The 13,457-nt window shown below is 50.6% G+C and overlaps 1 protein-coding gene across 3 annotated transcripts in view; it reads right to left on the bottom strand.

The window, feature by feature from the left end:
• The window catches only part of GALNT14 (polypeptide N-acetylgalactosaminyltransferase 14), a 202,867-nt gene that overhangs the window by 37,465 nt on the left and 151,945 nt on the right, over window positions 1-13,457 (bottom strand). For all 3 annotated transcript variants that reach the window (XM_019667298.1, XM_019667301.1, XM_019667299.1), the window contains exons 3-6: window positions 10,358-10,456; window positions 3,280-3,347; window positions 1,141-1,206; window positions 858-979 (exon numbers count right to left, since the gene is read on the bottom strand). In XM_019667298.1, the coding sequence (XP_019522843.1) occupies window positions 858-979; window positions 1,141-1,206; window positions 3,280-3,347; window positions 10,358-10,456 (355 nt within the window). The remainder of the gene's footprint in view (window positions 1-857; window positions 980-1,140; window positions 1,207-3,279; window positions 3,348-10,357; window positions 10,457-13,457) is intronic.

The raw sequence follows: 13,457 nt of genomic DNA, 5'->3' as shown, positions 1-13,457 counted from the left end.
GAGGCAACAGTGAGGGCTCTGGTGTTGGTGGGACCAGCTAGAGAACACCATCCCAGGTGAGAGAGTTCCCCCTGTGAAACGGGCCTGTGGAAAACACCCAGCCTCATACTCCACGGAACAGCTGTAGGAGTCAAGAACTCAGGGAGAAAACGAACAGCGCAAATGCCAATCACTGGCACTGGGACCTACAACATGCGGTCTTTTCTGTAGATCAGGGTGGCGGGGGAGGGGTGGATGGGTTTTTGAGAATATATTGTAAAAATAATGATGGGAAAACTTTAAAAAAATTTTTTTTCACTTTTAAGAGGAATAACTGAGTCATGGAGAGAGGAAGCATACAGAATTCTAAAGCAATTTAAGGGCAGAGACAAGGAATTCGGGTCTCAGCATCTAGCCTACCTGCCTTGACCATTGGGTGAGGGTGACATGTGGTTGGAGGTTAAGACCCACAAATTGGGCAATAAGGCCTGGTTAATTCTGCTGCCCTCTTTTCACAAAAGGCACACATCAGGGCTCCCTTTCTGGAACCTTCTATTGTCTGGGAGAAATAGTTTTGGACAGTTTTGCCCAGGAAGCTGTGTGTGACATGTATCAGCTGCTGGCAGCCCTCCGTGCAGGCCTGCTGTGGGTGACAGTGTGATACAAAGAACAAGCCCTGGGCCTTGCACCATAACTGCCTGCTGTGTGTCCCTGGGAAGGCTGCTCTGCCTCAGTTTCCCCATCTATAAGACAGGAACACCAATCTGTCCCATCCACCTCCCAGAGGATTTGGGGGCCTCTGTGAAGCACTGAGCTGGACAGAGCCTGGAGAGGGGGGCAGCATGGAACCCCTCTGTTCCTCGGTCAGCCTCACTCACCTCCTTGACCCTGTGCAGCAGGGGCTGCAGCCAGTCCCTGTTCACCTCACAGTGGCTGTCGAGGAAAGTCAGAGTGGTGCCCTGGGCAACATCAGCACCCCGGATTCGGGACCGGACCAGACCTGCAGTGGGGACACACAGCCAAGTGGGTGCCCCTGTCACTCCATCCTCCAGCAAGCCCATGGAGGAGTCACACAGCGTTCCCTACACACCCCCAACATGCACACACACAACACCAATCCCCTCTCACACCCTCAGGTCCCGCCCAGCTGCACAGGCCTACCTTGCCGCTGGTTATTGCGTAAGCATTTCACCTTGGGCAACTTGATGAGCTCTTTGCAGTCATCAGCTGCAAAGAGAAAAGGTTATGTGAAGTGAGCACCTGGAGATGGAGGTGAACCTGAAGAGAAGGTAAGGCAGCCCTGCCTGCTGTCCACCCTGACTGCAGGGCCCTGTCCTGACTCCAGGATGCTTGTGACCTTTGGAAGGGACAGACTGACCATGGCTGTCAGGATACAACATGGCCCCATCCGTACAAAATGGCTCAAGGGGGCCTCTGTGGAGCAGGTCTGTCACACAGTGGTACTTGCTAGAAAACACTTCCAGATGGAAATTCTTGGCATTGTCACCTAGGGACATCTCTCCTTTTCTACACATCATTCAAAGCATGAGATAAACATCTTATCCATTTTAGTGGGGTCTGGTAAAAACTGCTGGGAGGCCAGAGAATGGGCGAGATGAATTTTGGAGTTTCCTTTCAGACCAGAGACTGTTAATACAGGAGACTCTATTTGTTAAGAGTTCCATCCAGCGTGTCTTCCATCACACAGAGCTAGTCCAGCTCTCCACCACGCAGGGAAATGTTCCAGGATGCACATGGGACCCCGTCTTGGACATTCACCCAGGGTCGCCTCTAGCTTGCCTGCTGCCGCAGCTCTTCTTTGGCTCACCCTCCCTTGGCCCTGAACTTCATATCATGACCCCGCCATTTTGCTTATGTTTCATCGGTTTACCAACCTTAGCCTCTTTGCTTGGTTCTGGACTCTACGGGGTGATAGCAAAGACTCACAGAGGCTTTCTCTGGGCCAAGTGCTGTTCTAAGCATTTTGAATGTATTAGCATAGTTAAATCCTTATATAAACCAAACCTATTATTATTATTATCTCCATTTTATAGTCAAGGAAACCGAAGCACATCAAGGTTAATGATTTGCCCAAGGCACTTAACTAGTAAGAGTAAGTGACAGATCTAGGATTTGAAGCCAAGCAGTCTGGCTCGAGTCTCTGCTCTAACCAGCAGGCTGCTCTGCTTCTAAATAAATCTGGCAGCATTCCCTTCTTCAGTCTCAGTGCCAGCCACCTCCCAGCAAGACGAATGCCTCCCACCTCCAGCCCTTTCCACGCTAGGGAAGAGAGATCAGATCACTGAGTTCAGTACTCAGAGTCCAATCTTATTACCCTGGACCTGGGACACAACCCACTCAGGCATTACTTCCAAGGCTCTGAGGCTGTGTCATGGGTGTGGATTTCCAGGCTTCCTATAGCAGATCCCAACGTGGTAGTGGCTCCCCTTGCATCAGCACTGGTGGGGACAGACTCCGCTCTCCTGGGACCTGGAGCTGTCCCCGGTGGCCCTTGCTGCTTCCCCTGGTTCAGCACCGGGAAGAAGCACTTCTGTCTGGGTGTGGCTGACTACCTGGAACTGCACCCTGGTTGCTGGCATGATGGCTCTCAGAAGAGGTGTCGGCACTATTAATACTTGAAGTCTAACAATGCTTTTACAATTATTGTACCTGCCAAACCGAACACACAGATGTCTGAAAACGCCTGCATGCTTTTCTTGGGGAAAGTGAATTTGGAGTGTGAATGTGGGTGGGACCCAGGTTCTTTGCGAGGATGAAGACCAGTGGGTTGCAGGGTTGGAAGGCAGCTGCTCATTGTGTCATGGGCAGGTGATGAGATGTCCCACCAGGGATCCCAAGGAAAGAGTCCACCTACTTCTCCCATGGGAATGAAAGGGAGAGGGTGTGTTAGCTTCAGCCTAGGTCAGCTGATTATCACAGCATCCCAGCCAAGAATATCTAGTGATGTAATTGCTTCTGGGTTCTAGGTCCCAGGGTCAATACTTTGAAGGTTCAGTTCCCTTCCCATGTCCAGGGGCAGTGACACCACGCATGTGCACACCCATGCACGCGCACACACACACACATACACACACCAACCCAGTCAAGAATCTAGCCCCAGACATTATTTTATAAAGATAAGGTTTATCTCTTTTCTTAGCCCCACATGGACACTCAAAGTCTCCATTCCTATGAATGGCCTTCCTCCATCCCCAGAGAACCGTGGGCTTGCCTCTGCCTGTTACCCAGGAGATGGAACAGACATTTATGTCTACAGAGCAAGGGAGCGGTATTACTTACGGTCATTGCTGAAGTCATCCACTAATATGATTTCCTGGATCAGGTTCATAGGGGTGCGATTCAATACGCTGTGAGGTGGAAAGAGGAAAGATCATTATGACTTCTAGGGGCAAATATATTTATTAAATCGAGTTTTAAATAGACACCATCGCATCTGAGGAATGAAAACTCCGAGCAGCCAAAGGGCTTGTCAAATCTTGCTGCTCACTTGTGAGCCACTGCGATAGAACTCTGCCTTCTCTTAGTGAATGCCACCACCACCCATCTGGCACCCAGGCAGAAATACAAGAGTCACCCTCAATGGCCCTCCCTTGCCCTGAAACCCCACACCAAGTCAGTGACCAAGACTGGGTGGTTCAACTCGAAAATGTCACTCAAATTGCTTTCACCTCTTAGACCTGCTCCAACCTCTTTTGTTTGGTTGATTACAGTAGCCTCAACCTGCCCAGGCTGAGCTCCTGTGGCCTCCAGAGTGGGCTTTCTGAAGATCTGGTCTGATTGTGTGACTCTCCTCACCAATGCAGATAAATCATTTGGCGAAAACCCCCTCAGTGGCATTCACACCCCAAATCCTCAGCATGCTCTTCAAGGCTTTTCACAGCATGGAGCCAGCCCCCGTTTCCAGCCTCCTCATGCCCAGGGCCGTTATCTGGAGACATCATGTTCATTCACAACCGAGAGCCTATTCCCCTACTGCTGCCACGGCTTAAAATGCCCGTCCTCTGCCACAAGGACCAGTTCAAATGTCACTTCCTCTTTAACAGCTTTCTAACCCACTTAGTGAGAATTAATTGCTTCCTCCTCTGGGATCCCTAAGCAGTTTGTATCTGAAGCTTCCTGCGGCTTTCACTGCTGCCTGACTCGGAGGGCTGGTTTTGCTGGTCCCTCTAGAGCAGCCGTTCTCAACTTTCCTAATGCCACGACCCCTTAATACAGTTCCTCATGTTGTGGTGACCCCCAACCATAAAATGATTTTCGTTGCTACTCTATAACTGTAATTTTGCTACTGTTATGAATCGTAATGTAAATATCTTTTTGTTTTCCGATGGTCTTAGGCGACCCCTGTGAAAGAGTGATTTGACCCCCAAAGGGGTCACGACCCACAGGTTGAGAACCACTGCTCTAGATGATCACATCCCCAGGCGCAGGTCATATCCTTGTCAAGTTACTCTGTATTGCCAGAGTCCAGCACAGCACCCTGGCCCATAACCATCCCCTCTAGGGATATTTAGTGCACACCTACTATGTGCTTGGCCCTGGGTATATGATGAGGACCAAAGGAAACGTGAACTCTGCCTTCCAGGAGCTGGTGGTCTAGCAGCTTCTTACTACAAGCTGTGTAATCTTGGGCAAGTTACTTTACTGCTCTGTGCATGGGGATAATAACAGCAGTACCTACTTCACAGGGCTGTTGGGAGAATTAAAGGGGAAAATATATCTAAAGCATTTAGCAGGTTGTCTGGCACTAAATGATGGAGCGTGGAAGCAATTATTACTATTTTGTGCATCATTCAAGATTTCTGAATTGACTTCATTTACCCTCCTGTGCTGTGGATCTGTACCCCCAGGGCAAGGCTGGGTTTTGGAGTTCACGCTGGATGTCAGGCCTGACTGAGAGGGCTGGATCACATTTCTCCTGAACACCCCCAAACTGTGTGGTTCCTCAGAATCATTCCTGGGCTGCACCACTCACCCTGGGACGCCCAGAGCCCCACATGTATGGAGGAGGGGGTGCAGATGTCGCTGATGGCAATGTCGTGTGCGTCCCTCCTCCCAGGAGGACCATCCTGAGCTGCTTCTCATGAAACACCTTTCTAAGCAGGTTGCAGAGACTCTCTAGGAGCAGAACCTTGCCTGGAGCTACCTTTATTTATGAAGCCTAAATTCTCACCATGGCAACGGGTGTAAGGTGGAGAGAGGAGCTCCAACAACAAACCCTAAGCCTGTTGTTGGGATGTAGGGACTAGGAGGGGTAGGAGGTGGTGGGAGGAAACCCTCACCATGATCTTCCCATAGAAAACACACACAAGCCCAACAACCAGTCCTCCAATCAGAGAGGGAGGGGGAGAGGGAGGCAGACAGAGAGGGGAAAACCTGTTTGAAGAATACCCTCTAACGAGGTTTGATTACGGCTGCAGCTTCTGCAAGCGATTCCCCCAAATCCCTGCCGGCTTTTTGAAATTCAAGAGTTCTCTTCTGCGAAACATCAAAAGGTAAATCGCGTGTGGTTCTGCGCTTGAACTGAGAGATGATTAGCGAATAAAAAATGTCCAGGGTTTAAACAAGAAAAAAAAAAAGAAGAAAGAAATCGTCAGCAGTAAGTGCTAATTAGACCATTTCCTGGTAACACCTGGCTTGTTTTGCTCCTCTAATCAGAGCAATTGGAGTGATGGCGGGGCTCCTTAAAAGTGGCTCTGGGCTGCAAGGGCCTGAGCTGGGCAGGTGCTCTGGGCTCCTGAGATGGTCAGAGAAGGAGAAAGGTCAAGACCAGCCTAGGAGGTCTGTCTCCCAGGGCCCTCCCTTGCGCACACTCCATCACCATTCCCATCACCCAGACCTTGGTTCCTCAGGTCTCCCTCCTTTGATCTCACTACTATTTCCGCCAGGACACCTCACCAGCCCCTCCCCTGCAAAGTCAACCTTCCTTTTGCCCAGGGCCCAGCTTAGCATATGCTTTTTCCTGGGTTCACTCCCCACACCACCCCTCACGGCTGTTCCATGCCCTTTCCTTCCACAGTCTCAGCATGGGAGCAAGTGCTCACTTCACTGGCATATCCAGGTCACACTCTGCCTGGCAATTATTCTAGAACTGAGCCTCCTATACTCAGCTCACCTCTCTGCCAGAGGATGACAGTGCAGGCAGTGTCTACACCTTCTGCTTTCTGCCTGCTGCCCTAATCGTGGGGCCCACATGGAGCACCCCAGGAGGTGGCGGCCATGGCAGTGTGGGCAACGTGGGTGGTCAGGGGGCCTCCACCACCTACTAGCTGTGCAATCCTGAACAAGACGCCAGGCCGCCTTCTTTTCCATCTGTAATTACATTTTCCTTGTAAAGGCAGGCGATATTAATACTTGACCTACTTCACAAGCTTTTGTGCGTGTGAAATGAGAAAATGTATCTGAAATTGCTTTGTGAACTCCACGGTGCTATATGCAGGCAGAGTTTGTCAAACACTCCATAAGTACCAGCTGAATGAAGACCCAGGTTTGGTTGAGGAGCTGACTCGTTCTTGGAGCCAGACTGACTGGGTTTGAGGCTCTGTATCTGCTCATCCTCCATTTACCAGCTGGAGAGCTTCAGGAAGTACTGAGCCTTCAGCTTCACAACTTCCTCAGCTGCACGAGAGGCTCTTAGCATCGGGCCTGGCACAGAGCAGCTGCTCTCAGAATCTGGGTATTGGTAATAATGACATTGGTTCTCAAAGTGTGATCCTGGAGCCAGTAGTATCAACGTCACCAGGGTACTTGCTAGGAACGCACATTTTGGGGCCCCACTCCAGACTTACTGAGTTCGAGTATCTGGGGATGGGGCCCAAGAAGCTGTGTTTTAACAAGCCCTACAGGGGATTCTGATGCCTGCTCAAGTTTAAGACTGCATTAGAACACTGCTGCCTACCTGGCTGGAGGTGCATCATAACACCTGTTGTCACCTGGACAGGCTTACTTGGTGCTAGGCACTGTTTTAAGGCGTTTACCTATCTGAACTCATTCACTCTTCTCCACAATCATGTGAAGTAGTTATGACCATTAGTCCTTGTTTCGCAGAAATGGAAACCGAGGAAGAGAGGTACAGAAGCTTGCCCAGGGTCACACAGGCAGTAAGGGCAGAGCAGTCAAATCTGGCCCCAGAGTCCAATTATTAACCACCTTAACCTGAGGAACTGCTCCTCTAAGTCTAGGACTTGACAAAAATGCAACAGTAAGGAGACTCAGGCTCAGGACATAAAGGACCAGTTGTGCAGGCTCTAGAGCCCTTGTGGGAGGTGTAGAGCCAAAGGATGCCCCAAGGGAAAGGGGACAGCCCTGGGTCTCACATATACACAGGGGGACCCCTGCAACACCAAAAATAAACCATTCTTTGGGGCTTGTTTTTTTCTCTCCTTTAGTGAGAAAAGTCCCCTAATTCATCTAGGTTGTGATTCTCTCTCCCTACCCCCATCACGTCTCTGCGGGGCTCTAAGAGACCCCATGTGCACCTTTCCAGCCCGCATCCCCCAGCTAACTCCAGGGTCCGGGGGCCAGAAGGCTTGGGCAGGCATGGACAGGGAGGTGAAGGCCTGGCCGAGTGCTGGGTCGGAGGGAGAAGAGAAGAGAAACCGTTCCCTTCAGTTCCTCAAGTACGTTTCCCTTTTGAGAGCCTGGCAGCAAGGCCATCAGAATTCTAGAACATTAGAGGAAAGATACCTGAGAGAAGGCCCTTTCATCAAAGGCAAAGTGAGACAGGAAGTGCTCCTCACTCAGTCCCCTCTCCATGGCTAGTGACTTATTTGTGTGACAGGGTATGGAATGGAAGACGGTACAGCATCCCAAGGCAAATGACACCTGGCCATGGAAGTTTCTGGAAGTACCCTCCCTTGCCCCCACTCCTAAAACTCGCTTCACCCAGCCTGCTGATGGTGTAAACATCCATCTGTTCACACGTGGCCCCCACGGTACTGGTTTCCTGCACCACACTTGGGTCTGAGTGGGGGGCCTGGCTTACGTTGGAAGTTCCTAAGAGGCAGGAAACTGGTCCACAGGCTCTCTCAGCAAAGCTCCCAGCAGAGGTTGGTGTATAGTCTGGCACTTCATGGGTGCCGTCTGCAAAGTATGGTGTTGGTGGGCCCCCATCACCTCCCAGAGTGCACCAGGCCTTGGGGGCAGCCCTCCATCAGACTGGTGGACAGAGGCACTGGGGACAGCCCCCCTAGCTGCCCCCGCTCCCACCTAGGAAGTCACAAAACTGAATCCCCGCTCCTGTGCTTCCTAGCCCGGAGCTCTGGGCCTCCCATTCGCCATGTGTACCCCAACTTCACAGGTCGTAGATGGGGCCCCAACTGAAGTGACATGCTCTGTAGACTTACAGTGGAGCATAATATTATGTCATTATTATTATTAAGTATCATTATAACTATTATAAAGAGTTTGAGAGGCAGCTGGAAGAAAAGGAGAAATATGGCTTAGACCTAGCTGGAAGGAATGTGTCCGAGGGCAGCAGCTGAAGTGCCCCTAAGAACATAAATAGAGTGTTAGGGAAGTCTGGGGGGCCTGGGGACTCCATATTGTTTATTTTATATTTTATTTTATATTACATTACATATATATTATATTATATTATATTATATTATCCCCCCAAATGTCCCGGGTAATGTCTGAGACATTCCCAAAAAGAAAGTTTATTGTGGGAAATGTGATAGAACTTGAAACATCTAATATCACCGTCTGTACAGATATAGTTAGTGACCTGCCCAATGTCACAAGGCTAGAAAGTGGTAGCTGAGAGACAGTGTGCCTTGATTTAGTATCCCCAAGTCTCAACTCCCTCAGCTGTAAAATGGGCATAACCCTGGCTTCCCACCTCCAAGTCCCCCTATGAGAGCACGGGCTGAGGTGTCGGCACATGAGGGGACTTAGTGACCAGTGGCTGCTGTTACCACCACCTAAGATGACAATGCAGCTAGAGACCTTAGTGAAGAAGGGTGGGCCAGATGGTTTTGGGGAAAAGGGGGCCTGTGGGAGGGGCTCCAGAGGAGAGGAAGGGGTGTGGCATACAGAAGGGGAGCCCAAACAACCAGGGCAAGGATTCCCGGCCAAGTCTCTGGGGTCGTCTATGTTTTAAGGGGAGTTCTGCTGGGGGCTGTTGCTGGGATTTTTCTACATCAAAAATCCATGAAGGCAGGCTGGGTGAGTGGCTCAGCTGGTTAAGAGCTCACTTGGGAGCACCAGCTCTGGGTAGCAGGACCACGGTTCGGATCCCACACTGAGGGCCAGTGACGCTGCGCCCTCTATTGCTAAGATGATGAACAACAGCTCGACCTGGAGCTGGGCTGCTGTGAGCCGCTGGCGATGGCGTAGGCTGCAGCAGGGCTGCAGTGGGCTGCCGTGAGCTACGTGAGTGGCTGGCAGCCAGTGTGAGTGGCCGGCAGTGGGCGAGAGCTACCGTGAGCCGCCGTGAGCAACCGATTGCCTCACCCAAGAAGAGCACATGTCCTCCTGTCCACCACATAGCTCTGCCCAGGCCTTGCTCTGGCTCAAAGCTGTCCAGTGGCTCCTGATGTACTAAGTCCAAACTCCCTATCACAGCCTTCAATACCAACATGGGCCAGTGAAGTGACGTCCTCCACAATTAGACTGAAGAATAAAACAGCAATTTGTCTACCCGTCTGTTCCCCTTCCCTGATTCTCCAACGCTGTTCCCTTCCCCCAATTCCCCAATAAAAATCTTTTAAAAAAAACAAAAAAGAATCCATGAAGGCCACAGGCCATCCAAGCAAGGATGTGCCCATTAGAGTAAGGGCATGGCCTAGACAAGGAGCTGAGGATGATGGAGAGGCCCGAGTGGGAACACAGTGGTGGCCGAGAAAGCAGATGGTAGCCATTAGCGTCAGGCTGCTCTGATTTGCACCATGGTCCCTGGTAGATGTGGGAGACTGTGGAGAGGCAGGTGCTTGGACAGGCAGCACTTGGCAGACCCAAGTTCTAATCCCAGTCTGATGCTGGGGGAGGGGTATGTGCTCAGCCTCTCAGGACATTAGTTCCCTTGTCAACTGTGAAATTAGAACTCATGTTCTGGAGGCAATCTACACAGTGGTCAAGGGCAAAGACTCTGGGACCAGGTCCTCTATGACTCTCAGTGACCTTCTGTAAGTTACCCAACACCTCAGGCCTCTGTCTTTCCCCCCATAAAATGGGAGAATAGCCACCCTCACAGGAGTGTGAGGATCGACGGAGTGGATGCATGTGGAGTGTGTCCCATGGTGCCTTGTAGGTCGTTAGAAACCCTGATATTCTTATCACAAGGCCAGTCGCCCAGCAAGCAGACAATGCCCTCACTAAGTTCCGGCCATGGAGGGCTGACCAGCCAGGAAGGCTGTCTTACCTGCGGATGGTCCTGAGCAGGGTGGAGCGGGCCTCGTTGTGGAAGGTAATGATGATGCTGGTGGGAGGTAGGTCCCTGCAATACATCAGCAGGGTGCATCTGGGGAGGGAAAGACAGGAGACAAGTAAGACCTTTGGGGGCAAAGCAGGTCTGAGGGTCTGGAACCAAGGGCATTGCAGTGATTACCAACAAGGACAGATGCCTAGTGTCCAGTGGGGCTGCCCTAGGTGTACAGTATTGGGCAAGACCCCAGGACCTCAGCTGGCCCTAAGAGGGGCTGGGAAACTCCAAGAATGACTGAAGCCGAACTTTCCACCACCTCAGGGGAACGTGGGCTTGGAGCCAAAGTAAGTTGAGATACAAAACATAAAAGTGGAATTTCTTGTATGCCCCTGTTAGAGCGCAGTGGTTCCTAGGAGCTCCACAAACCTGCCCCCAAGTCTTGGGCTCTGCTCCCCAGTCTGTGCCCATTCCAGCCACTGGAGGTCGCACCATGCTCTGGGCCAGCAGCTCCAGCCCACCACACCACGCTGAACCCTGACCTCCTGCCTCGACACTGAAACCTGGCATGTTTAAAGGAGCAGAACCCCAAATCTCGTCATAAACAATAAAGGCCCATCTTGAAACAGCATTCATTGTCATGTGCCTAGGATCATTTCGTATGACAATTACATCTGGGGTAATTTCAATTTAATACCTTATTGCAAGTGAAAATTGTAGCCCGCAGCCTGAAAATTACTATAATAATGAAAATAAACCCACCAAGGGAGGCTGGTGCCACCAGGGGCTGTCCCTGAGTAAATGCTTCCTCCCGCTTCATGCTCTTTCGGGGGCTGTCCAATTACGGGCAGGAGTATTAAACGAGGAAGTAAATAACAGACCTTTGGTGAGTCAAGCATTTCCTCTTTTCATTTTCCAATTTTTCCTTAGGACTGGGGCTTCTAATGTGGGGTCCACAGACCCACGGATGGACTTCAAGGGGACTGTGAGCCCTCTGAAATTGTTTGCAAAGCCGTGTATGCAAATGTGCATTTTCCTCCCCCCCTGGGAAGATCATTCTTACTTTTTACAAGATTCTCAAAGAAGTCTATGGCATAAAACACTTCAGAATCTCAATCCTAGGCCAGGTGACTAGACATCCCTTTGGCCTCACTGATAATTCTGAACACTTTTTCCTATGAAAGCAAAACACTGAGTAAGAGAACTGATTTCGAGAAAGCTAGGCTGTTCTGCTCAGGACCTGAGCACAGGCTGGGCTTGGGTCGCCCACAAGGAGCCAAGAATTAGAAAAGGAAGGTCCCAAGGGAAAAGATAGTGGAAAAGGTTAAGTCATGATTTTCAGGCTTTCCTGTGCTGCCCCCATATAGACAACTTCTCACCACATCCTGTCAGCTCCACCTCCTAATAAAAATGCCCTGAATCCACCCTCCTCTCTCATTCCCTGGCTCAGAGAGAATTTACTCCTTTTGGGGATTCCTGCGGCAGCCTCCTGACCAATCTTCCTGCCTCCAGCCTCTGCTCCTGCCAGTTATGTCCTCCTGTTCACCACACAGCTCTGCCTAGGCCTTGCTCTGGCTCAAAGCCGTCCAGTGGCTCCTGATGTACTAAGTCCCTATCACAGCCTTCAAGACCTTTCACAATTGCTGTTTAATATGTTGCCGTAGCTTGCTGCCACTGCTCACAGTATTACTTCTTCATGGAGCAATGTCCTTCCTCCTTTCTTCACCTGATGAGCTCCTACTCATCCTTCAAGATCCAGAGCAAATGTCCCTTGTACTGTGAAGGTGTTTCATACTCTCCCAGATAGGTAGTGACCTGTCCTTAGTGCTCCCATAATTTTGTACATATCTTCTATCTAGCACTTCTCAAGATGGGACTCTCTCCCCATCTTGACTAGGAGTTCCTCTAGTGAAGAAGCCTTGTCCATCTCCACATCTCTAGTATGGGAGTTAAGTATACCCCATGCCCATTCATACAGAAAGGGAAAAAGTCAGGAAATGCATTCCCAGGTCAGCTGATGACTTAGCCTTTTGTGGTTTTAAGAGATGTGGTAGCCAGCCCCCAGATGCCTCCCATTGATTCTTACTTCCTGGTCCTCATGCCTGTGTAGCTCTGTCCCTCACTGAATCAGGGCTGGCTTATACGACCAATAGAATATGATGGAAGTGACACTGTGTGACTTCCGAGGCTAAGTCATAAAAGCACTGCAGGCTCTGCCTGGGCCACCTGGAGGAAAGCCAGCTGCCATGTTGTGAGGACACTCAAGCAGCCCTGTGGAGAGATGCCCACGTGCAGAGGAAGTGAGGTCTCCTGCCCACAGCCAGCACCCTATGAATGAGCCGCCCTGAGTCCGCCAGCTCCAGTCAAGCCCTCAGATGACAGCAGCTCCAATAGCTCTAAGCCGAAACGACTCAGTTAAGGTGCTCCAGATTCCTGACCCACAAAGACTGTGAAGATGATCAATGATTTCTATTATTTTAAGCCACTAAGTTTTGGGCACGATTTGTTGCACATTAGATAACCATTATAAAAAGGGAAGGAAAATGCCTTGACCAGGCCCCCAGTGAGGCAAAGCCTTGGACTTGCCTATCTTTGGACACAGACCTGAGTGCAATAGCAGGTGAGGGGCGCTGGGAGGCTAGAGGAAGAGGAGAGATCAAAGAACGTGGCATCGATGTCAGAGAAAGGAACCTGGGCTGTGACATCCATTTGAATCCTGGATCTGCTGAAAACTGGTCATGTGCCTTTGGGCTCATCATTTACTTTCTCTGAGCCTCAGTGTTGTCACCTGGAAAATGCAGACCTACCTCCCTTCCCGGCTGGTGAAGACCACAGATACTTCAGGCCAAACACCTGGTGTTTCGTCGATGCTGAGTAAATGGTAGCTAGAACTATTATCCCAAATATGCAGTGGCTGAATGAGCATCCATGCAACATTCAGTGCTTCTGGATTAGAACCACAAACATAGTTCAGAAAAGGAAGGGGCCTTGGAGATGACTTAGTCCCACCTCCTAAACTGAGCAGAACTTGGTGACATGACAGGCATCAGTTGGAGGCTAGGTGCCTGTGCTCCTGGCCTCAGCCCCCTCCAGCCTCCTG

The sequence above is a fragment of the Hipposideros armiger genome, unplaced genomic scaffold (genome assembly GCF_001890085.2).
Source record: "Hipposideros armiger isolate ML-2016 unplaced genomic scaffold, ASM189008v1 scaffold_493, whole genome shotgun sequence".
Lineage (NCBI taxonomy): Eukaryota > Metazoa > Chordata > Mammalia > Chiroptera > Hipposideridae > Hipposideros > Hipposideros armiger.
This window is presented reverse-complemented; position numbering and strand designations above follow the sequence as displayed.